The sequence below is a fragment of the Megalopta genalis genome, chromosome 7 (genome assembly GCF_051020955.1).
Source record: "Megalopta genalis isolate 19385.01 chromosome 7, iyMegGena1_principal, whole genome shotgun sequence".
Classification (NCBI taxonomy): domain Eukaryota; kingdom Metazoa; phylum Arthropoda; class Insecta; order Hymenoptera; family Halictidae; genus Megalopta; species Megalopta genalis.
Window position 1 is genome coordinate 16,615,991 of NC_135019.1, and position 23,931 is coordinate 16,639,921.

Here is a 23,931-nt window from a genome sequence, read left to right on the forward strand (position 1 = left end):
TATATATATATGATTTTTATTGAAGTTACATTTAGTTAGTAGGACTAGTTTGTGATAGAAATTAACTTAATGCATAGTTTGACTTAAGTAATATTTGCAAGTATATGTTATACATCTGTTTTTGATGTATCATAATAATTAAACGGGAAGGGAAAGATTTAGGCTTTAGGACTCAGTTTTGAAAGTATAATTTTGGTGAAAATATTCTATAGATCACGGTCGACTGAAAAACTATCGTCAAGCAAAGATTATTTTAGGATATTCGAGAGATGCTCTTAAGCGAATCTTCATCGTGTTTAATCGATGTGTCTCGTATAATTTCGTCGCTAAACATGTAAAACGAGCTACACCTTCAGATTCCTTTCTACGGTGATAGTATAGACATATGGGAAAAAATCTCAGAAGTTTAAAAGATTAGAAGCAAGACTCAATTTCTCCAATATTGTAAAAGATAAATTCAAAGGTAAACGAACACGTATCTCTCAAATTAGTTGTTCAGAAGAGTACATAATATAAATGATAGTAGGGATAGGTGCAATATATCCAGGTATGATAGTCGATGGCATCCTCCTTTTTCACAGATGACCACCACATGTTGATGCTTCAAAGATATATGATTTTTCAGGACAATTCTCGGACCTTCAGAGGTGCTGTGGAGAAGAAATACTGTATTAATATATAATAATAATAATATATGTATATATGTAGATTCTGTTATTTTATTAACAGAATTTATTCATTCATAGTTATACTAAAAATTTGATACGAATAATAACAAAAGCACGAATATTAGAAATTTGTATATTTAAATTTTACTTGGAAACATACACGAACAAATAAATTGTTTTAATATTGACTGTGATATTAGATCTTGTAGGTTAGATTATTGACTGGTGTTTCTTGCAATAAACCTGCACGAATTGGGAGTATCGGAAGTATGCTCGTCTCTGTTTTAACGAGAAAACGTTACGAATGAATGATCAACTAGATTCTTCTCCTATCTCTTTTTGAATTTCTATTTCTGTTTCTATGCTTCCCGTTACTTATATACGGATCTATAATTTTATGCTATATTGCGTGTAAATAACGCTGGCTCCATAAACGTAATAATACTTAAAGTTGTATCTCGTTTTATGCAGTACTATAACTGCATTTCTATTGTATAGCTTATTAAAAACGTCGCATAGATTACTTGTACAAACATTTATTTTATGCAACGTTCGATCTTCGTTTTCGATTCGAGACGCATTTCTTCTACGAGTAAATATTCATTTTTTATTGCGTCATATAACGATTAAATAAACCATGCATCAAATGCAAGTAAGATTCCCTTTATTGTGTACATGTAAACAAACGGCAATAGAAAAATAATGAATAAGACGTATTAAGATTGGAGGTTAGGGTAAGTTTTTAGAGAATACTCGATGTAACAACCCTTATACTTTACATACGAAGGGATCGATATCGAAGTTACGTATGCTATCTCAAAATAACAGAAATATACAAGTTCTCGAAGGGAAAGTTTATTGCTCCTATGCGTAGCTTCTACAGGGAACGAACAGCTGCGGACCACGTGAAGGGAAAGACACGTTGTCGATATTCCCGCCAATTTCTGTAGCTTGCCGTCGCCCGCGATTCATGGTCGAATCCTGCATGAGACAAATTACTCCCATAGCTTTAAGAGACTAAATTACTTTCTTGTTTACATTCACGTGTTGTGATCAAACAAAATTTATGATCATCTCGGAACCGTCTGTACAGGTTTGTTTGTTAAGTTTACGAGATCAATGACCCTGAATCTCGTTCTTGCTATATCTTGTCGGGAATTTATGTTGTACATAATTATTTCGAACGGCAACATTATACGTTATCGTATTAAAATTCTGTATATTCCCGATTTTCCGTGCTCTTCTAGCTATAAAAAATATGGTGGTTAGTTTAACAAGCATCTGCTCGCGTGGCAGTCAATGGCGCTCCAATCGCTGGTCGGCGGCCGCGGCTCGCAACCTGATTGGTCGACCGTCGGGGACCCGAAAAACGTATAAAAGGCAGCGGGCTTCGTGCTTGGACTATCATTCTTCGCTGAGTCTCCTAAGAGGTCACATTCAGTTTTCTTTTTTTCGTTGTACTTTCGATCTCGTTTGGCAAACAACATGTCTGGACGCGGAAAAGGCGGCAAAATCAAGGGAAAGGCGAAGTCCCGTTCGAACAGAGCCGGTCTTCAATTCCCGGTCGGCCGTATCCATCGTCTCCTTCGCAAAGGCAACTACGCGGAACGTGTCGGTGCCGGTGCTCCCGTTTATTTGGCAGCTGTTATGGAGTATCTGGCCGCCGAAGTGTTGGAATTGGCGGGCAACGCTGCTCGCGACAACAAGAAGACCAGAATTATTCCCAGGCATTTACAACTGGCCATCAGGAATGACGAGGAGTTGAACAAGCTTCTTTCCGGAGTTACCATCGCTCAGGGTGGTGTTCTGCCAAACATTCAGGCTGTTCTCCTGCCCAAGAAGACCGAGAAGAAGGCTTAAATTCCTCATTCACAAGCTCCATCCATAACGGCCCTTTTCAGGGCCAACAATTTTATAACGAAGGATAACACCGATCAACTGTGCTACCTTAACCTCAATTACCTGGATAAATATAAGATAATAGGTTCTTCGACGTTTAGAGTAGTTTTGATGTGTGTGTGTGAGATGTGTTAGTAATTACAAATTCCTATTTGAGGTAAACGTCGTTCTTAGGCTGGAGTTACATAATTTTTCTGTTATAGGTAGACAATGTTATTGGACCGATTTCGATCAATACACTAGCTAGACTATAAATTTTCCATCGGTTATTATTTTTTAAAATAAGGTAGAGGAAGGTTGAATAAAATAATATCGTGTACGATTAATATGATCGTATAACGGAAAGTTCAATTGTTACTTTAACAGTGGCGCGCGCCAACTATTTCGACTGTTCGTGTCGTGTCAAAAAGAAAAAAAATGTATCGACGCTTTTATACGAGGGCATTGAACTTAGTTCGGAACGTACCGAGTGACGTATTAAATGACTTTGCAGTTGCCAAAACTGTAGAATTAATAATATCGGCTTTGTTTCGTCTCTGCCATGTCAACAGTGCAGAACTTTATAGAATTCGTTTTGCCGAATAAAGATTTCCTCGAACATTTTATGGCACCCTTAAAATCGCATTGAAATGAGAACGTAGCACAGCACGGGGTCCCAAAGTTTAGGCCCTAAACAATGGGATCCGAACGAGGGATTTTACAGCCGTTTCCCATAAAATCATCTCTGCAAACAGTCGAGTAGGCAATACAGGTATGTGTCCCTAGATAAGAGGATACATTCCTTCCAAGAAAACACTTTATCATTTCATGTTTGCTTCCAATATAAATGTTATACGTTACAGTGCAAGTTTCAGTAATTCCACGTAGTAGCAAAAGGGTTGCCGCTTAAAATATGAAAAGTCTCCTTGTTTATTAATTTCCACGCAATGAATCAGACTTATTCAACGATTCACGAGAGAGAATTATTCAACTTAATTGTGCATCAAGAAGTCTCATTATGTTTTGATTTCTTGTTTCTAGGTTCTTCGACCAAAGTATGACGAAATATTAAAATCAATGTTAACAAATGTTTTCAATCAACGGAAACGAATAGAAGGCTTATTATATTTCAACTATTTGCTTCATTTACCGCTTACTTTACTATTTATTATCAAACGTTTCATATACTGTGATTCATTAAAAAATCATTCAAAAACAGCGCAAAATAAAAATCTAATCACAATTTTTTTATAATAATCTTAATTTATGTAAAGACAAAACTCCGTTTAGGGATTCGTACAGCGCCAATTAATCCAGTGGCAAAACGCTCAAACTGCTCGTCAAAATTAGTTCACCACTTTGTCAAACGATGGCGCCATCACGTTATACCCAGGGAATATATATATATATATATATATATATACAGCGCCGTTGGATGTAGCGGCAAAATGCTGAAACTGGTAGACGAATTACCAAGAGTCGATTTTGTCTAACAATTTGAACGTCTAGCCACTGCATGGGTTGGCGTTATTTGTACGCAGCAGAAAATTCGTACCGAAATTGACGATGCTCCATACAGGAGAACCGGCACGAATCATGTGCTCCAATATTCAATACTGAAAATAAAATAAAAATAAAATAGAAAATCGTTTATAACATTAAACGGACATAGTTACGGCAACTTGTAGTATGAAAACGATGCGCAGTATCATTATGAACACTTCCCGATCATTAACGCTAGTTTTGAGTTAAATGAAAAATAATGTTTCAACGCATTTCCGACGATAATTAAAAGCTTTTAAGGGCTTAACATAACGGAAATTTATATTATTATAATATATAATATTATAATATAATACAATACAATACAATACAATACAATACATATACATACAATAATATAATATAATATAATATAATACAATATAATATAATATATATATAATATAATACAATATAATATAATATATATATAATATAATACAATATAATATAATATATATATAATATAATTATTATAATATATTATTATAATATATATTAATAATATATATTATTTATATTATTCGAATAAATATGGTTTCAATAAAAACGGTCATTTACCGAGAACGAACAAACAAACGTTTCGAAACTATAATCGTTATTCAAAGTTTACGAATAAATCTTGTATTACCATTGGTTATTTGAACTGAAACGCGAAATCGCTGGCCGTCGAAAAGAGTGTTCGAGGCTGGAGCACGATCGAATCGTAACGATCCAGAGTTTAACGGTGTTTGCGGCGCGGTTATCACGTTGGTCCGAGGTCGACGAAGCGTTTACCAGGTGACTCAATCGACGTAACTCTGTCTCGAAGCGCCGAAAGAAAGGGAAAGTACCGGGGACATCGAAGCATGGGCGCCTGGCCGCGCGCGCTCAGTCCGCGGAAAGCGGCTGAACACACGCGAGAAAAGATCTGCACGCGCCGATCTATCGCGCCGTCGTCGAAAAATCGCGCAGTAAATCGTGGTGCAGCCCTTGCGTGCGATATATTCAAGGCGACCGCCGTTTGTTCTGTGATGTGGATCGTGCCGGATCGTGGAAAGGTAGGCAGCCTCGATGGACCGAGAACGCTTCGCGGGAGACAGCACGCTGCTCGTCCTAATGCCCGACACGATCGTCCGCCAGAAGTTGCCTCGACACACGATCCTCGACGAGGTCTCTTTCGCCGCGAAAAGGCTCTCCCGGAAAGGTCGTCGCAGAGATAATTAAACGAGGCGTCGAAGGATCGCTGCGAAACGCTTGTGCCGTACTTCGCCGCGCTGCGTGCGGCGCGCCGGTCTCCTGAATTTTTACCGGGCCAAGGACAACGCGGCGACGGGGAACGGATCGAAAATCTCGTTCATTCGCCGGCTTGCGGCCACACTTTTACTTTGACCTAGAAGCAAACTCGCCAAAGGACTCGGCAACTGCACGGTGCATGAATGATCGCGCGGAAAATCGATTTTTCGCGCGAGAATCCGATCGGCGTCTGCACGTGTTTGCAGGCGATTACATATCACGGTGTAACCGCATGTAAATAAGTAACCGTAGGAATACTTACTCGGTTGTAGCAAGCTCTCGATTAAACGTCAAGGCACCGTCATCGACGACGAGTGTGGCTTGAGAAAGAGGTTTCTGCGGCAATTAAACAGGAACGTTAAAGTTTCTAGAGAAAGCGTTGCACGCGCTCGCCGCTTGTTATAATTCGGTGGACTGCTTCTGCCGGAGCACGTCGGTGATCATAAATCTGAAAGATTTAAACGCTGCTGTAAAATCGAACGTGAACGGAAACGGGAGAAACGGCGATCGGTTTGATAATTCCCATACGCCGACCCGCCTCGCGGTGTTTCATTAATGGCCCCGCGCTCCATAATAGTGTGCCCACCGCCTCTACCGGATAATTCTATTATGCCACGATTACGCAATCGTGAAAATTTCACTTTCCGCGGCGGAATCGCGGTCAGCGTGGATTGGAGCGCGATGGACGCGTGCACCGCGGGTTCGCTGGCTCTCGCGGTCGAACGGGCGCGCTCGCCGTCTTCGTGATCTACCGTATTTCGATCGAACGATCGTCGCTCTCGCTTTCGAGTCGGCTGTCTCGTTTCGTCACGTTCTTTTTTTCCCATCTCATTCGACCGGTCTCCCTGTTATTGGACTATCATAGTCGGCGCGCAAGGACGAAGTCGCCTGCTTTCGGTCGATCGAACGATTTCCTTGAACGTTGGACTTCGGATTTGGGATCGGTCTTGTTCTCGCACGCCCGTTACAGTCAATTCTCCCTAATCGACCCACGGATTGTACGCAAAAATGGACAATTTGGGAAGAGCAGATACGATTATTCGAGTCTTGCTGCTCGTTTTTATAGTTGCCGATTGCCAACAGTTATAAGAACGAGGTGCAAGCATCGAATAATCGTGTCTCCTCCAATTAGGGAGAATTTGCTGTACATAATTCGACATCGATCTCTGCTTGTTTCTATTTCGTTCTGTATATGACGCGGTGGCAAATTATTCATTAGAATTCTACCGAATTGTAAGGAGATTAGAATCGCATTGAATTTTTACTGCGATAGAATCGTATAGAGAGCGCCGATTTTAAATATAAATCGTGTGGAACGCGCTTGTCTAAATAAGTGTGCTTGTCGTGAGTTCTTCTCAAACAAAATCATACAGGATTGCAGTAAATTCTCCCTAATTTTCCTTCAGCTTGTAAACAGAAACGGACAATTTGGGAAGAAGAGATGCGATTATTCGAGCCTCGCACCTCGTTTTTATAATTGTTGACGATCGGCAGCTATAAAAATGAGCCGCGAGGCTCGAGTAATCGTATCTCGTCTTCCCAAATTGTCCATATTTGTGTACAATCCGAGCGTCAATTAGGTAGAATTTACTGTATTTCCTGCACCACGCTATCCAATAAATCCTACCATTTCTCCTCGATAACTGAACAGACGATTCTTGTGCGTTCATCCCGTGTGCGTCATTTTCTAGAGGAGCTCGTACGCGATCGATTTCTAAAGCGGCGTACAGTAATGTCTACCTAATTGGCGCTCAGATTGTGCAGAAAAATGCACAATTTGGGAAGAAGAGATATGATTATTCGATGCTTGCACCTCGTTTTTATAATTGTTGTCAATCGGCAACTATAAAAATGCGCAACAAGACTCGAATAATCGTATCTGCTCTTCGCAAATTGTCCATTTTTGTGTACCATTTCTCGCCGATAACCGAACGGACGATTCTCGTGCGTCATCCTGTGCATGTCATTTTTTAGAGGAGCTCGTACGCTAATTGACGCTCAGATTGTGCAGAAAAATGAACAATTTGGGAAGAAGAGATACGATTATTCGAGCCTTGCTGCTCGTTCTTATAGTTGTTGACAATTAGTGACTATAGAAACGAGTTGCAAGGCTCGAACAATGGTGTCTCCTCTTCCCAAATTGTCCATTTTTCTGCACAATCTGAGCGTCGATTAGAGAGACATTACTGTATTCCGTTCGTACGTAATCTCCTGGCTCGAAAAGCTGCGGACGACGACCGAAACTGGAACACCCGGAAGCGCGTGCTCTTTGTCCAAGGCATGCTCGCGGATGAAAACGTTCGCGCGATCGCTCCGCTATAACACGGCGCGGCGACAACAACTTCGCCGGGAGCTGGTAGAGTCGACGATGTCCTATTACACAATCGTTACAAAAGGAACCGGTGGCTGTATTGCGCAACCGAGCGAGTAAGCAGCTCGACGGTCGCGCAGCTCGCGCGCGTTTGGTCACCTCGCAGCCGCGATCGTCCTTATTGAAACCCGACAACTACACAACATACGTATGCATGTATGTACGTGTGTACCTGGGAAACAACGGGCTCGTTTTATTCGTAACACGTGGCCAGCACGCGGCTCGCTGCGCAATACGACGACGATTATTCCGTACATTGTACGGAAGACTGGTTCACCTTTCCCGCGGCGTGATGCAACGGGCAAGAAGTATCCTTGAAAACCAGTAGCGAGCGCGAAACGTTGGTTACGCGGCGAGAGAAAAAATTTAGAAGGTTGCCGCGCAGTTGCGCGCAGGCCTCGTTTAATTTCGGTGACGGGAACCTGCGAAAGTCTAGGTTAGCCTTAACGTCCGATAACGCTCGATCGTGTCTCATCGATTCGCCGACACTCACTTGGTGTCACTTTGGGACCCGCGTAATTCGCTGGGGACTCATCGGCGAGGATTTCCGGCAGACGATAAATTTTAACGAAGGCGTCGAGAATCGTCGAGAGGTCGATGTACAGTAATTTCTCCCGGAAATGCCAAATTTCGGATTGCCGCGAATTTTCCTGTGCCAGTTTCACGTCTATGTAATTTATTGCTACGTCGATGCTAAGGATCAACGGGATCGATCAAGCGTGTGATGCGGCACGCGACGTAAACTTCCGGAAGACAATACGAAATGGTCTGTTTGTCTTCGAATCGCAGCACGTGGCCTCCGATTCGCCTTCGAATCGTGGCAAAAAATTAGAAATAGAAAAGTTATGTCATCGTTTTTATTCGTGCATTACCACGTACAGTAAATTTGTTCTAATCGACGCTCAGATTGTATACAAAAATTTGGGAAGAGGAGGTACGATTGTTCGAGCATTGCGGCTCATTTTTATAGTTACAGATCGTCGGACTACTATAAAAACGAGCCGCGAGGCTCCAATAATCGCATCTGCTCTTCCCAAATTGTCCATGTTTGCGTACGATCCGAGCGTCAATTACGGAGAATTTATCATATTAACCCTTTATGCCCGAGTGATGACTCTGAGGCACCATTAAAAAATTGTTACATCATGCTCTAAGATAATTTTTATATTATAAAAGTCTAGACGTAAAAAAATGGTTAAAAGTCTAATCGCTGTACGAGTCGCAAGACTATAAATTTCGTGTGTATAAAATGCACTTTGTCGTATAAAATGGAAATATCATAAGTCAGAAAAATTCATTTAGATTTACAGTTAACCCTTAGCGGACGACGACTTTTTCGGCCGAGCCAGGTAGCAGGACGAGGCGATTTTTGCAAATATCTAACATAAACACCGATTGTCACCTCTCACTCGCCATTCGTCCTGCCGCGCTAAACGCCGTGGCGACCGAGAGTCGCCTCTCGTCCACTAAGGGTTAAAATGGCTTCGAGTGTAAAGAGTTAATGTACACCGGCATGCCGGCCGCTGCCTTTTCTTCACCCACTGCCCCGAGTTTCCATAAAAAAACTGAGCCGCGAGATTCGAAGAGTCGCGATTCAGTATTCTCAGATCTATCGATTCCGACCTCCGAACATTTCTGGGAAAAATTACTGAGCACATGGTACCCGGAAACACGAGGGTCCGATCGCAAAAAGTGTCGGCTTCCAGGTAAAATGGAAACGGATTCACCTGGCGCGGCGCACGGCCACGTTACACTCGGGTGCGCGTGTCAATTGTCCGCGGAGGGTGCACGGACAGCGGCGTCGTTATCCGACGCGATCCATCGCAATCGCCGTTATTATCCATTCGAGGACGGGAAAGTTCGCCCCGCTTTTATTCCAGGAGTTTGTCGTAACCGTCTTGTTACCGTCGCAAACGATCGACGCTTCCCTTGTTGCGACGTCCGTAGCTGTTCTTTAACCCTTTCGCTACGGCAGCTCCGTCCGCCGAAGTACCGTCACCGAACGGAAACTCGCTCCGGAAATATGCACAGTGTGCGTGGTTTCTGTATATATGTTGTCCCAAGTCTTAAATAATAACTGTGTCGAATAAAACAATCGTTGCTCTAATGTAACAAGTATATTTACATTTTTAATTTAAAAAGACTTACAAAATTATAGGTAAAACACAGGTATTTATATAAGTACAAAGCCTAACGATTGAATGTTTAATATAATTAATAACGAGACAAAAATTATTAAAATATAATAATATATAAACACTAATAATATAATTCTGTGTGATATATTTGGAAACAAGGATCTATACAAAGGCCAACATCGCAATCTTTCCATTCGTACCGCGAATACTGCATATACAAGATGTCCCAAAAATGTCTCGCAATCCAAAAGTTCCTCGGGTCATTTGAAGCAACTTTTTCCTTTACAAAAATTTTCTCCGGGGCACCATTAACGAGTTATTAACCGAAAACAGTGATCAATGAAAGGCGAGCTCAGCTGGCGCGAGGCGACCAAGCCAACGGCGCCAGCGGTCGAACGGTCGAATCCCAGCTCAACTGGTGCGAGGCGGCCGAGTCAACGGCGCCAGCGGTCGAGGCGACCGAACCAACGGCGCCAGCGGTCGAGCGGTCGAATCCTAGCTCAGCTGGCGCGAGGCGACCGAGCCAACGGCGCCAGCGGTCGGGGCGGTCGAATCCCAGCTCAGCTGGCGCGAGGCGACCGAGCCAATGAGCGGAACTGGGCTTCGTGCGCTGGTTGGCTGGGCCGCCTCGCGTCAGCCGTACTCGATTCTTATTGGTCACTGTTTTTCGTTAATAACTCGTTAACGGTGCCTCGGAGAACATTTTTGTAAAGGAAGAAGTTGCTTCAAATGATCCGAGGAACCCGTCATTTCCGGATTGCGAGACTTTTTGGGACACCCTGAATACGACGCTCGACGCGAAAGGGTTAACGATACATACTCGGATATCGATCCATGCCGTGACACGCTGTCTTATTTATCATCGAAGATTACCGAGTCAGGAATTTTCAATTAACGCGTGGCATTTTCAGAGGCTGCGACGTTGAGTGATCGCCGGACGATGGATGGACGATGACCTCGATCGAAGATTGACCTTTCACGATGTTGGATCCGGTGCTGGGCATATCGTCGGTATGGTGGCTGGTGATGTACGCCAGTATCCTGCTGCTGCTGTCGCCGTTGGTCTTGCTGTTCATCCTCTTTCTACCGAACTTCCCGATTCTGCTGTTCAGAAGGATGTGCTACATCCCCATCGAGTCTATATGACGAACGATCCACCGACCCGCGATCATCGTGGCCGTGACTCCCTTCGCACAGTATCGGCGTTTCGACCAAATGCAAATCGTAGAAATTCTAAGCAAAAGTAACCGGATGCTTCTAAAGTCCTCGTATCATGGGACCGTACGATAAAGAATACGTTCGTGCCTCGAAGCACCGATTGCGCGAAGGAGCACGGAATTTCCGTGCGTCCGGTTTATCGCATTAATCGCAACAGCGAAGAAGAGTATTATCTTTTAACACGTACGAATCCGAAGTTTATTATGAATTTATTGCGCCGGATAATCGAGCGCCAGGGTTTCTTCTTCACCGGCGTCAACGAAGGAATTAATCCTTCGTTTGACCCGCGCGAGCGTACGACCGTTTATGGGTCGTAAACGAGGCTCCGGGTAATAACACCGGGGCCCCGAACAATAGGAGCGGCTCGCGAAAGCCCGGGTCTTCTGAAGCGCAATCAAAAGTACGCTTGTAAAACTTCGAGCTTAACGATCCCAACGTTAACGGTTGTACGGTCGCTCGTCCCACCTAGTATGTAAGTTAACCGTATAATTAGCGCACGGTCGGTCGAAACGTCGCGACCTCCCTCTACTCTATTGTATGCTAAACCATGTACTCTGGATTTCCCAAGAATATTGTTCGCCGATTCGCGCGACCGCGGGGTTATCGGGCCGCGTTTCCCCGATAAGCTGTCAGCGATTCGCGACCACTGCCAAGATTCTGCCACTCCTGCGGCACGCGCGAATAACCGAATAAACAAATGTCTAACGGGTTTTCTTTCCGCGAAACGATAAAGATCCGGCCTCGGAGCTCTTCATCTCGATCGCCCGCGGCGGCTTTCGTGTTCGCGCGAGCGCTTTGCTTTGTACATAAATATCTTGTCGCAATAAAACCGTGATTGGCGAGACATCGGATCTGTGCATAACCAACGGCTGCGCACGAATAAAATCAACGCGAAATAAAATCAACCGGAGCTTTGATTGGCTCGTGCTCGTTGGTATCGTAACCAGCGGTTCGTTCGTTCGTAGCCGCGTACGAAAGATAACGCACGCTTGTCTTATTCAGAAATAATTAGTCACGCGTCCGATATCTTCGCATTGTCCCTTCGACCGCGAGAAATCGGTGTTTACGGTCGGGTCTTTTGTTCTTGGTGTTCTAGGATGAATGAAACGTGAATCGCGTATAAATCTTCACGAATAGATTGATGAAATGATAGAATTCGAATATCTCCGCAATAACTGCAAAATGGATATTTTTGCGACCGAAGTCCCCGAGTTTAGGCTTCTGGGGATCTAAATTTTCCACTTGTGGACTGCACACTTCGATATTAACACTATGCCGTCCGATGGCACCGCGCTGGTGCCATGCAAAAACTATCTGTTGTATGCCGGTGGTATCACTTTGGTGCCATTTTAAAAAACTGAAATAACATTTGAACTATATTTCTTGGATGTTAAAAGGCAGCAAACTAACTATAGCATTGTGCTTATTTAACTAAGAATTAAGTACGAAAATTCTTGAATGATATATCTTAATTTTAGGAATTTATGTTACCGCCATCTTCGAAATTTTGTTTAAAATCTAAAATTTCCAAGCTATTATGCCGGCGTCAAACAAAAGAATCGTATCTGAGATCTGCGGGCGGCATAGTGTTAAAGTGTCAGTGCTAGTGTATATAATATACGTATATATAATATATATCTTAGATATGATTCTTATCTTAATATATAATTCTTATCTTAATGATTCTTAATCTTAATTTTAGGAATTTATGTTACCGCTATCTTCGAAATTTTTTTTTAAATCTAAAATTTCCAAGCTATTATGTCGGAGTCAAACGAAAGAATCATATCTAAGATCTGCAGACGGCATAGTGTTAAAGTGTCAGTGCTAGTGTATATAATATATGTATATATAATATATATAACGATATAATATACGTATACGGTTTTCTTATATGCGTGGGTCGTTATTTGCTGTATATCAGGCTGCCCTTGATTCCTCGTTACTTTTAACACTATGCTGTCCGCAGATCTTAGATATGATACTACTGTTTGACGCCGGTGTGATAGCTTGGAAATTTTAGATTTAAAAAAAAATTTCGAAGATGGCGGTAATATAAATTCCTAAAATAAAGATATGTCATCCAAGAATTTTCGTACTTAATTCTTAGTTAAATAAGCACAGTGCTGTAGTTAGTTTGCTGCCTTTTAACACCCAAGAAATATAGTTCAAATGTTATTTCAGTTTTTTAAAAATGGCACCAAAGTGGTTCCACCGGCAAACAACGGATAGTTTTTGCATGGCACCAGCGCGGTGCCACCGGACGGCATAGTGTTAATATTATATTATATTATGATATATAATATGATATTACTCGATGCTTCGAAATAATCAATGTTTACGATAAATTTCGTACCAACGTGTCCGATCGGAAACTTATTTCCAGCGGTTGCATCGTTACCGGTACAGTCGCGCGATACGTACGATGCTATAGCGCTTCCGGCCCATTTGCCGATAAATAATAATTACGATAAATAAATTATTAGGTAAGAATAATCAACGATGAATCGCTCGAATCATTAGCCGTAACGAACGATTACCTCGATCGTGAATTGTGATTAGCAATTAAATTCGTACTCTACGAAATGAAATTCCTACCTCGGTCGTTAATTGATTAATTCCGTTAATCGATTTCGTTTCGATCGCGTTCCATTTCGTACCATCGATCGAACAATCGATTCGCGAAGTAAGTAAAAACGCTGTCGCTGTATCGGGTTCAAATTTCGCGGCGAAAGCTGCCGATCGCGAGTAAATTAGTGCGCGCGCGCGCGCATTACGAATGCAACTTGTGGAGATGTTTTGGTCGCCGACGAACATTTTTCATCGTCCGATTAGTCGGCATTGATCTTGCCGTCGCAGCGATCGATGGAGTTTCCATTACAGCTCCGATAAATGGCACTCGCGGTTTCGATAAGTAGCCGGATCGCGTGATTAGCACGTGTCACCCAACTGTGGAAACGAGCTCTCGTGACACAGCGGTCGGTGCGTGCTCGTCTATCAACCACCGATCGAAACACCTGGACAGCATGCTGCCTTATTTTCTATTTCCCAGAATGCTCGAATTTATGCGCGGATCGTGACTGGCTGCTTTGGCGATCGCTCGTCGCTCGTCGCTCGTTTCCCGTCTCTTTTATTACCAGAAGGAAAGGAACAGTTTCCCCGAGTATGTATCTGATCGAATGCTGTTTACGTCCATTGTCTTCGAATTCTACGAATCGTGGGCATTGCTAGGGGTGCCATCCGGGTCAGCGACGCGTCGAACTTCGTCAAACACTGTTCCCGCGATCGTTCGATCTGGGAAATGTCTGTGATCGACGGATTCGAAAACCAATAAATCCGTGTCAGCAAAGTCGAGAGGGCATTTGTCTTGCTACTTCAGCACCGATATATCTGTCTTTGTTTGGAATTTCAAGATTTTATCGAAGTATCGCTAAAATTATCGTATAGTGGAACCGGTTACTGTGGAGTGACCAATTGCTGTGCCTGGTTTTCGGGCATAATTAACTTTATGCTCGTTCAAAGATAAAGAGAATGGAAAACTAAAAAAAAATTTAATATGTCTTGTTCGGTAAAATACAAAGTTAATTAATTCATTAATTTATCAGAAAACAAACCAAAGGTCCAGCAGCTGGTCATCCAACAGTAATTGACTCCTTCACCCTATACGCTAGAACTCCATTTATTGGGACAAAATTTTACCTAAATACGATAAATTCTCTCTAATCGACTCTTAGCTTGTATATAAAAATGAACGATTTGAAAATTATAGTTACCGATTGCGAACAATTATAAAAACGAGCCACAAGGCTCGAATAGTAACCTCCTCTTCCCAAGTACTCCATTTTTGTTTCCAAGCTAAGGGAATTGAATAATAAATAAATTAATAATTTAAATTTAATAATTTAAAATAATTTACCGTATACCAAACGTGAACAAATGTGAACTCAGCACGTTTCCTCTGAACAATTCATTCATCTCAAACGCCGAACTCTGGTTATTTGAACGAGAAGTTACAAATAAAGGGGATAATTACCGAACTCCTATTATACGAATCCACCCGGTTATACGAACTGATTGTTCTACCGTAGCGTTCAAGACTCCATTTGGAAATTCTTTGTATAGAAGTTTCATTCGAGACAGCGACAGTCCGACGTCAACGAATTTTTGAAAGTACCGGCCTCGAGGATCGCAATTTCGAACGGGCGTCGAGCTCTCTCGGCCGGTTTACCGGTTGCACGCGGTGCATCGGGATCCTGCACACGGTAAACTGTCCTTCTGCAGTTGTCCGGTGGTACAGGCGGGCCCCGAAGTCGAACATTACATTACCGATCGGCGAGTACTTTCGCCAAGTGGCGTTCAGTAGTGGGGGACACGGGACTTGAACCCTGGGACCCCATGAGCCATATATACAACGGCCCCATGCAGCTCTCTTGCTACTTGGTGTCAGCTTCTCGACGGTCCTTGCTTCGGTGGAAAGTCGCATCGCTAGAGGGAGGCGAGCAAAGTAGAAGGTAAGCGTCATCGGTCCAATTTCGAACGAGATTCGTGCGTCGGTCGACCGAATGTTTCCGAATCGGAATCGCGATTTCGCGGGTCGGAGGAGACGGAGCGTGGATCGAGCGTATGTTAATGAGGTGAATCATGGCGGCAGGCGCGTCTTCGCGATCGCGATGCAATCGCTGCAGCTTCGTTATCGCGTGTCCTCGCGCGGGTACGAGATAAATGAGCGTTAAGCGCGCATCGGAGGCTCTCGTTTCTTCCATTCTATTGTCATCGTTCTCCTTGTATAAGTGTACAGTAATGACGCTCACATCGTCCACAAAAATGGACAATTTGAGAGAAGAAGATACGATTGTTCGAGCCTCGCGATTCCTTTTTATGGTTTCGAATGTCAACAACAACTATAAGAACGAGCTGCAAGGCTCGAATAATCGTATCTCTTCGTCCCAAATTGTCCGTTTCTGTTTACAAGCTGAAGGAAAATTAGGGAGAATTTACTGCAATCCTGTACGATTTTGTTTGAGAAGAGCTCACGACAAGCACACTTATTTAGACAAGCGCGTTCCACACGATTTATATATAAAATCGGAGCTCTCTCTCTCTCTCTCTCTCTCTCTCTCTCTCTCTCTCTCTCTCTCTCTCTATGCGATTCTATCGCAGCAAAAATTCAATGCGATTCTAATCTCCTTAGAATTCGGTAGAATTTTAATGAATAATTTGCCGTCGCGTCGTATACAGAACGAAATAGAAACAAGCAGTGATCGATGTCGAATTATGTACAGAAAATTCTTCCTAATCGAGCTCAGCTACAGTACACAAAAACGGACAATTTGGGAAAAGGAGATACGATTACTCGAGCCGCGCGGCTCATTTTTATAGCTGCCGATTGTCAACAACTATAAGAACGAGCCGCAAGGCTCGAATAATCGTATCTCATCTTCTCAAATTCTGCATTTTTCTGCACAATCGGAGCGTCAGTTAGGGAGACATTACTGTATCACCATTGTCTTCTTTTTCCATTCGTTGAATGTCGTTGAATTCGATTGTTATTCGTACGACCGCGAGAACCGCGACAAATCGATTGTTCGCGACAGGACGAAGCTCTTAATTTTCCGCGCGCGCATACGGCAACGTCGACGACCATCGCTCGTCGCGGCTGCGATCCTTCGTCCTTCGCGTATCGCGCGCCGACGATTCGATTTCGCATAAAGTTGCGCTCGTTTCGGCTGGTTGAACCTCGCGAGATGAAAGAATTTCGCTAGACACGCCTACGACGGAGACGCAGGAGTTATTCCGTGCACGATCCTGCCTGTTTCGTATGCGCTCCCTCGATCCTTGTTCACGGGTGGCGGTTGCCATTCCAGAAACACCTGGCCGACACGTGGCTAGAACGTGCCGCCGGGGCGGAAAGTGACTCGGGATTTCACAATTTTCAAAATTCGAGAGCTCCGCGCGATCGGGAACACACACACACGGCCGCGTCCGATTTCTTTTCCCGATAACATACCGCGGCGACACGCGACACGCGTCATTCGAAGCATGCGCTTGTCAAGGATAGGTTCCCCATGCCAAGTAAATAGACGGCAAGTAGTAGGAAGGGATTGATAGCCGCATTGTGGACACGTTGCGTCAGAATCTGTCGTTTCTGCGAAATCCCGTCGACGTTTCCTGTCCCGATTTAGGACCGCTCGCGATAACGCGACCGCGGCCGAAGGAGAGATCGCGTGCCGATCGCGTGTCTAGGACAAAGGACTCTCGAACGCTATAATTTCTCGAGCGACACGACAGTTTACGCGATGCCGGGGCCCCGTATCCGCCTCGCTCCATGATCCAGACTCCGAGATACCAGCTCGCTCCTTTTTCTTTTTTTTTACTTCTGTTACCGTTATCGTTGCGTCACATCGAATATATTAGAAATTTTCGAATCGCGAGAACTAGATCCTAGCGGAGCTGTTTTCGTGGACGAAGCTGAATGAACAGCGAGTAGAATAGATCTGTGAAAACAATTCCGAAAATCCCGAAACGTCTTTCAGATGCAGCTGCCGATCGTGTTCGCAACGGTGGTGACCCTAGCAGCGGGTCACCCGGGTCTGCTGAAGGTGCCGAAGGTGTACAACGCCGTGATCACGAGCAACCAGAACCTGTCGCCTTCTCGAGCGTTCCCTGTGATCCAGCCGGTGATCCACCGAACGGCGGTCGGTTACGTGCCGCCGATCTACTACCCGCAAGTGGCGCCGGAAATTCCCGGTCCGGGGCTGGTGCATCTTTCGCGAAACGAGCCGAGCCCGAGCAATCGGGCCGAGGTGCAAGCGGAGGGTGCTGCGGCTGCACCGGTGGATCTGCCGGTCGATGTACCGGTTAATCTACCAGTTGATGCACCGGTTGATGCACCGGTAAATACGCCGGCAGATGCTCCGAAGGTTCCCGAGCCGAAAAAGGTGGAGTCCTCGGTGGAGAACGGCCAGCCGAAGCCTGGCCCGAGGAACAGGCACGACGAGCAGCCTCTGAGCTTCTATCCGAACTACCAATCGCTCTACTACGACCCCTACTTCTACACGTACAGTGGCATCAACCCGCACCTGGTCCCCGGCACCTACTACGTGGACTATCAACCCTACGGCACCCTGGACCCAATCCCCGCGTCCACGCCGAAGAACGGCGACCCGGGGCAGCTGCTTCCAGGCTACCACGAGGAAAGAAAGGACCCAGCCACGGCCGACAAGCCGAAAGTGCCCGACGTGCCTCCGCCTCCGCTGCCCACGGCTGCGCCGAAGGATTCTTGAGGTCGATCGGCTGGTCCGAGAGCATCGGTTCCGCCGAGATCCGACCGATCCGCGTAATCGTGATATTCTAGAAGGACAGAGGACGGGAATGTTTCTGCGAGCGAACCGGAAGTTTGCGAACGGTTCGGTCTGCGATCGTCTCGTAGGGGGGATGGATGGACCAAATCTCGTCCGCTTTGGCAGGGGAATCGATAAACGGACGCTCTGTTAACACATTCAATGTCCACGATCGACCACTAAAATTCCTACAAAATCAAAGCAATTTAACACGTTGAATGCCACGGGGGTCACCGGTGACCGGCACTTAATCTTTTAGGCACGACGCGCCGCTATAGTGGCTGCCGCGGATGTCATCTCTCTGAGCGACGCGCCACTATAGTGGCTTTCGCGGATGTCATCTCTCTGAACAACGCGCCACTATAGTGGCTTACTCTAGTAGCTCACTCGGTCATCGTTTGAATCAAATAATCGTCTTCATATGCATTGTTTCACACTTCTTTTGTCTTCACATCGATTTACAATATACAGACTTATCTTAACAATATAACTGTATCTTAACAATATACAGACAGAATATACAGACACCCTGTACAGTATATATCAGACTCTGCCGTCCAGAGAAATAGCCTCGCGCAGAATTCAGCCGTACCTAAAAGGTTAACTTGGCGGTGACGCCATGGGGCCCACCGGTGACCGGCGCGCCCAAATTGATAGGAATATATACAATTCAAAACAAATGTCAATATCTAAAATTTTGTATTATTGCCATCCTCGATTCAAACAGTGTCCCCTGTCGCAATCAACATGTCAAACATAGTTATACACTGTAACTTATCTATTGCAGATAATATTTCAACGTTATATGTATCGCATAAAGGAAAATTCATCGTGGCGCCACGTGACAATTTCTGTAAAACCGGCGTGGCATTCAACGTGTTAATTAATCGAAGCGAAATTAGAAAGTTCAAATTTATCATAGTGGATGATATTAGAACACTTCTTCGCATCCGAAACATTCTAGTCGAATTCAGTTTGTTCGTATGTATTACAATGAAAAAGAATTTTCAATTGGTGAAAAATTAGTGTCACCCATATTTGACCGGCGTGGCGCTGAACGTGTTAACGCGGGCCTCGTCGACACGGGTGCTTCATAGTTCCGTAAAGTCTACGACGACACGCAGCTTTATTTAAGGATCTGTTAATAAATTTGTCAGTAATCGCAACGACCTCACAGACAGTCCTTCGATCTCGTTGATCTGTCGCCCGTGTAGAATCGCGCGACGAACGCGAGATGCTCGTTCCGCAGCGCCTCGATTTTCAGCTTCACGCTTTTGTTCCCGGATCTTTCTATCTTCAGCCGGCCCTCGGTTCCGGCGGATTGCTCGATCCGGATGCAGACCACGCAATACTCCTCGTTGATCGACTCCATCAACTCGTCGGTCTCGACGGTCGTTCCTTTCGTCACGTCCACCAACAGGTTGTGCTGGTAGAACAACGAGTTCTCGACGTTTACGCAGTCACCGATTTCGGTGATCTTCCCGCCGGCGGCCACCTGGAAGACGAACGACACTGTACGATCACGGACGCTTCGACGTCGTCGAAATGGCGGCTTCTTTGAAGCCGGGTTTGTATGGAGAGTCGGAATCTTGATAAAGATCTACGAATCCTTTTTAACGATTCGAAAGACAAAAGGACGCTGTGTAGAAAACTCGAAGACAGCTACTATGTGTATAACGTTATTTCGGAGGAGCTTCTCGTAAAAGCATGCTTGCAATATTCGCTAAATTTTCCCCAACTTTTCTTCAGCTTGTAAACAAAATTGAACAATTTGGGAAGAGGAGATACGATTACTCGAGCCTCGCGGTTCATTTTTACAGCTGCCGATCGTCAACAATTGTAAAAACGAGGTGCGGGGCTCGAGTAATCGCATCTCTTCTTCCCAAATTATCCGTTTCTGTTTACAAGCTGAAGGAAAATTAGGGAGAATCCTGTATGATTTTGTTTGAGAACAGCTCACGACAAGCACACTTATTTAGACAAGCGCGTTCCACACGATTTATATTAAAAATCGGCGCTCTATACGATTCTATCGCAGCAAAAATTCAATGCGATTCTAATCTCCTTACAATTCGGTAGAATTCCAACGAATAATTTGTTATCGCGTCGTATACAGAACGAAATAGAAACAAGCAGAGGTCGATGTCGAATTATGTACAGCAAATTCTCCCTAATCGAGCTCAGCTAATACACAAAAACGGACAACGTGGGAAGAGGAGGTACGATTATTCATAGTCCCCGATTGTCAACAACTATAAAAACGCGCCGCAAGGTAATAGTAAGGCTACGTACGATAAGGCTGAGCATAACGAGTATAACAACTACAATTGTATAAGTATAATAGCATAATAAGGCTGAACATCTCCCGAGCCGAGCGTCGATTAGCGAGAATTTACAACGATTTTAAATGAAGGAAAATTAGGGAGAGAATTTACTGCAATCCTGTATGATTTTGTTTGAGAAGAGCTCACGACCTCTTATTTAGACAAGCGTGTTGAACACGATTTATATTTGAAATTGGCGCTCTATACAATTCTATTGCAGTAAAAATCTGTAATCTAATCTCCTTAAAATTCGGTAGAATTCCAATGAATGTCATCGCGTCGTACAGAACGAAATAGAAACAAGCAGAGGTCGATGTCGAATTATGTACAGCAAATTCTCCCTAATCGAGCTCAGCTAATACACAAAAACGGACAACGTGGGAAGAGGAGGTACGATTATTCATAGTCCCCGATTGTCAACAACTATAAAAACGCGCCGCAAGGTAATAGTAAGGCTACGTACGATAAGGCTGAGCATAACGAGTATAACAACTACAATAGTATAAGTATAATAGCATAATAAGGCTGAACATCTTCCGAGTTAAGCGTCGATTAGCGAGAATTTACAGCGATTTTAAATAGAATCATATTCTATTTTCCCCCTTTCGCCAGATAGCGTTATATTGCGAGCACTTTGAAACAGAGTCGCATAGGACTATTTTTGGAATAGACTTCGATATTTCTACGTCGATACGCATAAACGGCATTATGTATATCGGAGCCGTTTAAATGTCGTCGCACTTACTGGTGCCAGGGTGCTGGTACCAACGGGAGCAGCTTCAGTCTTGCTGGCAACGGGAGTAGCTTTTCCCGCATCGATGGCGTCGTAATCGTTCTCTTCGTAGTCGTCGTAGGAGGTAGTGTCTACGTCAGCATCCTCTTCGACGGGGGACAGCCAATTGTCGTTAGCAGGCGATCGCAGCGGCTTCGCCGTCGAAGCGGGTCTGGTGTTCGGGATGAACGGCGTCACTCTCGAGTTGTATCTGCTGTTCTCCGTGGTGGCACTGGGTAGCAGTAAATCGTACCTGAAGGGTCCCTGGGTGGTAGTGGACGTTTGGTACTTCTGGGCGATCTCGCGCTGCCGAGCGTAAAACTTCTCCATGACCGCTCGCCTCTGCGCGTAATAGTCCTCGTTCTTGTAGCTTCTAGCCACGGATCCGCCAAACCGTCTCAGATGGTTCTGACCGTCGACGTTGTCCTGCTTGTCGTCGGCGCCGACGTGACGTCTCGTCTTCTTCGACTTCTTCCGACCCTGGGTCTGCGTCAGCTTCAGCTTCTTCTGGTTCCTCTTCGCGCCTCGTCGAACCCCTCGAGTGGCCTCTGTAGTCGCCGGTCTGGCGGTCACGGTGTTCCTCTCCGGTTCCTGTGGATCGTTCTCGTTGATCGTGGCCAGGGACCTGTCGATCGTTCGTGGATATCGACGAATCAACGGCACGCGAATCAGCTTTTCCGTCGTCGCATCGCTGCCCTGTCCGGGTACCGCGCTCTTCGGTAGATCAGACTCCGTCTTATTGTCGAGATTCACCTGGTCGAAACTCACGTAAGCCCGCGTCTCCGTCAGACAGATCGCCGCGAGAACACCGACGAGCAACGCGTTCTTCATCGTCGTCGCGATCATGCTCTTCCGTGGATCGTCACCGTCTTCGTGACACCGGTCGCGCGAATGAACCAGCTTAGAAGACTGAACGCATCTTTGACCCTAGGATTTATCTGCGCCGCTGCTCGGATCAAAGTTCTCCTCGTTGCAGTGTGCACAACAAGATAGCTAATTATAGAAACGGAGTCAAGATTGAGGGATTCAGAGAGCATCTCGACGAGCGTTACGGAGTGGCCGGAATAACCTCCCGTATCCGTATCGATGGCGGAACCGACGCGACGCGGCGCCACTCCGACAAAGAAACCTTAGTCTTATCTCATCGCCTGCCGGTTTAAACGTTGTTTACGTTTTGCGCCTCGTTCGATTCACGTGCAGCGTTTACGAAACGTATCGCCGCCGGGGTCACTGTACTTCCTCCAGAAACAATAGAGCCACGGAGAGTAATGCAGGGTGTCCCGAAAATGTCTCGCAACCCGGAAATAGAAGGTTCCTGAGGTCATTTGAAGCAACTTTTTTCTTTGCGAAGATTTTCTCCGAGGCACCGTTAACGAGTTATCAACGAAAAACAGTGACCAATAAGAATCGAGTACGGCTGACGCGAGGCGGCTCAGCCAACCAGCGCACGAAGCCCAGTTCCGCTCATTGACTCGGCCGTCTCGCGCCAAATGATCTCGCTTCTGATTGGTCACTGTTTTTCGTTAATAACTCGTAAACGAAGCCGCGGATTGCATTTTGGCTAAGGAAAAAATTACTTCAAATGACCTCAGGAATCTCCTACTTTCGGACTGCGAGACATTTTTGGGGCTCCCTCTATACCGTTCGATAGGATGATCTACTTTCTAATTATTGGGATTATGGCTTAGATTGTTTCTCAAATGAATATGATATTAATTCTTTTTCTTAAAAGTTTGATTTCTACTTTTATTTGAGAGATGGTATATATACCATCTACGAGCCGGCGACTGAAAATCACCAGCTTATATACCCTTTTTGGTATGGTCTTCTCCAGCAATCAAAGACGGTCATTCATCACGTTCTACGTTGTATACGCGATACTGGGATCGGCTCTAACGACACCGGCGATGAAGTATCGCGATATCTACAGGGTATCCCAAAAATGTCTCGCAATCCGGAAATAGCGGGTTCTTCGGATCATTCGAAGCAACTTCTTCCTTTACAAAAATTTTCTTCGGGGCACCGTTAACGAGTTATTAACGAAAAATAGTGACCAATAAGAATCCAATACGGCTGACGCGAGGCGGCCCAACCAACCAGCGCACGAAGCCCAGTTACGCTCATTGGCTCGGCCGCCTCGCGCCAGCTGAGCTGGGATTCGACCGCTCGACCGCTGGCGCCATTGGCTCGGCCACCTCGCGGCAGCTGATTTCGCCTCTCATTGGTCACTGTTTGTCGTTAATAACTCGTTAACGGTGCCTCGGAGAAAATTTTTGTAAAGGAAGAAGTTGCTTCAAATGACCCGAGGAACCCGCCACTTTCGGATTGCGAGATATTTTCGGGACACCCTGTATGATATACAGTTTATATCACCATCGGTGCGCGGTGACGGAACCGGCGGAAAT

At 44.9% G+C, this 23,931-nt stretch overlaps 3 protein-coding genes and 1 long non-coding RNA gene across 4 annotated transcripts; 2 read left to right on the forward strand and 2 right to left on the reverse strand.

The window, feature by feature from the left end:
• On the reverse strand, positions 1–7,345 carry LOC117221604 (uncharacterized). The gene is made up of 2 exons (XR_013033891.1): positions 5,626–7,345; positions 1–650 (listed from the first exon to the last, which is right to left on the reverse strand). It is a non-coding gene; the product is annotated as an uncharacterized LOC117221604 (long non-coding RNA).
• On the forward strand, positions 2,064–3,679 carry LOC117221602 (histone H2A). Its single transcript, XM_033472690.2, has one exon. The coding sequence runs from the start codon at positions 2,154–2,156 to the stop codon at positions 2,526–2,528; it is 375 nt and encodes a 124-aa protein (XP_033328581.1). The 5' UTR covers positions 2,064–2,153; the 3' UTR covers positions 2,529–3,679.
• On the forward strand, positions 4,851–19,596 carry LOC117221603 (uncharacterized). The gene is made up of 3 exons (XM_033472689.2): positions 4,851–5,128; positions 10,784–15,601; positions 17,624–19,596. Exon 3 carries the CDS (start codon positions 17,624–17,626, stop codon positions 18,371–18,373), a length of 750 nt encoding a protein of 249 aa, XP_033328580.1. The 5' UTR covers positions 4,851–5,128; positions 10,784–15,601; the 3' UTR covers positions 18,374–19,596.
• Positions 19,528–22,442, reverse strand: LOC117221600 (uncharacterized). Its single transcript, XM_033472688.2, has 2 exons — positions 21,500–22,442; positions 19,528–19,925 (listed from the first exon to the last, which is right to left on the reverse strand). Exons 1-2 carry the CDS (start codon positions 22,370–22,372, stop codon positions 19,602–19,604), a joined length of 1,197 nt encoding a protein of 398 aa, XP_033328579.2. The 5' UTR covers positions 22,373–22,442; the 3' UTR covers positions 19,528–19,601.
• Positions 22,443–23,931: the final 1,489 nt, after the last annotated feature.

Excerpts from the sequence above, each read along its gene's own strand:
- LOC117221603 (XM_033472689.2), top strand. The coding sequence starts at position 17,624 with ATGCAGCTGCCGATCGTGTTCGCAACGGTGGTGACCCTAGCAGCGGGT.
- LOC117221600 (XM_033472688.2), bottom strand. The coding sequence starts at position 22,372 with ATGATCGCGACGACGATGAAGAACGCGTTGCTCGTCGGTGTTCTCGCG. Across the intron at positions 19,926-21,499 it reads GTACCAGCACCCTGGCACCA|GTGGCCGCCGGCGGGAAGAT; the intron begins GTAAGTGCGACG and ends TTCGTCTTCCAG.
- LOC117221602 (XM_033472690.2), top strand. The coding sequence starts at position 2,154 with ATGTCTGGACGCGGAAAAGGCGGCAAAATCAAGGGAAAGGCGAAGTCC.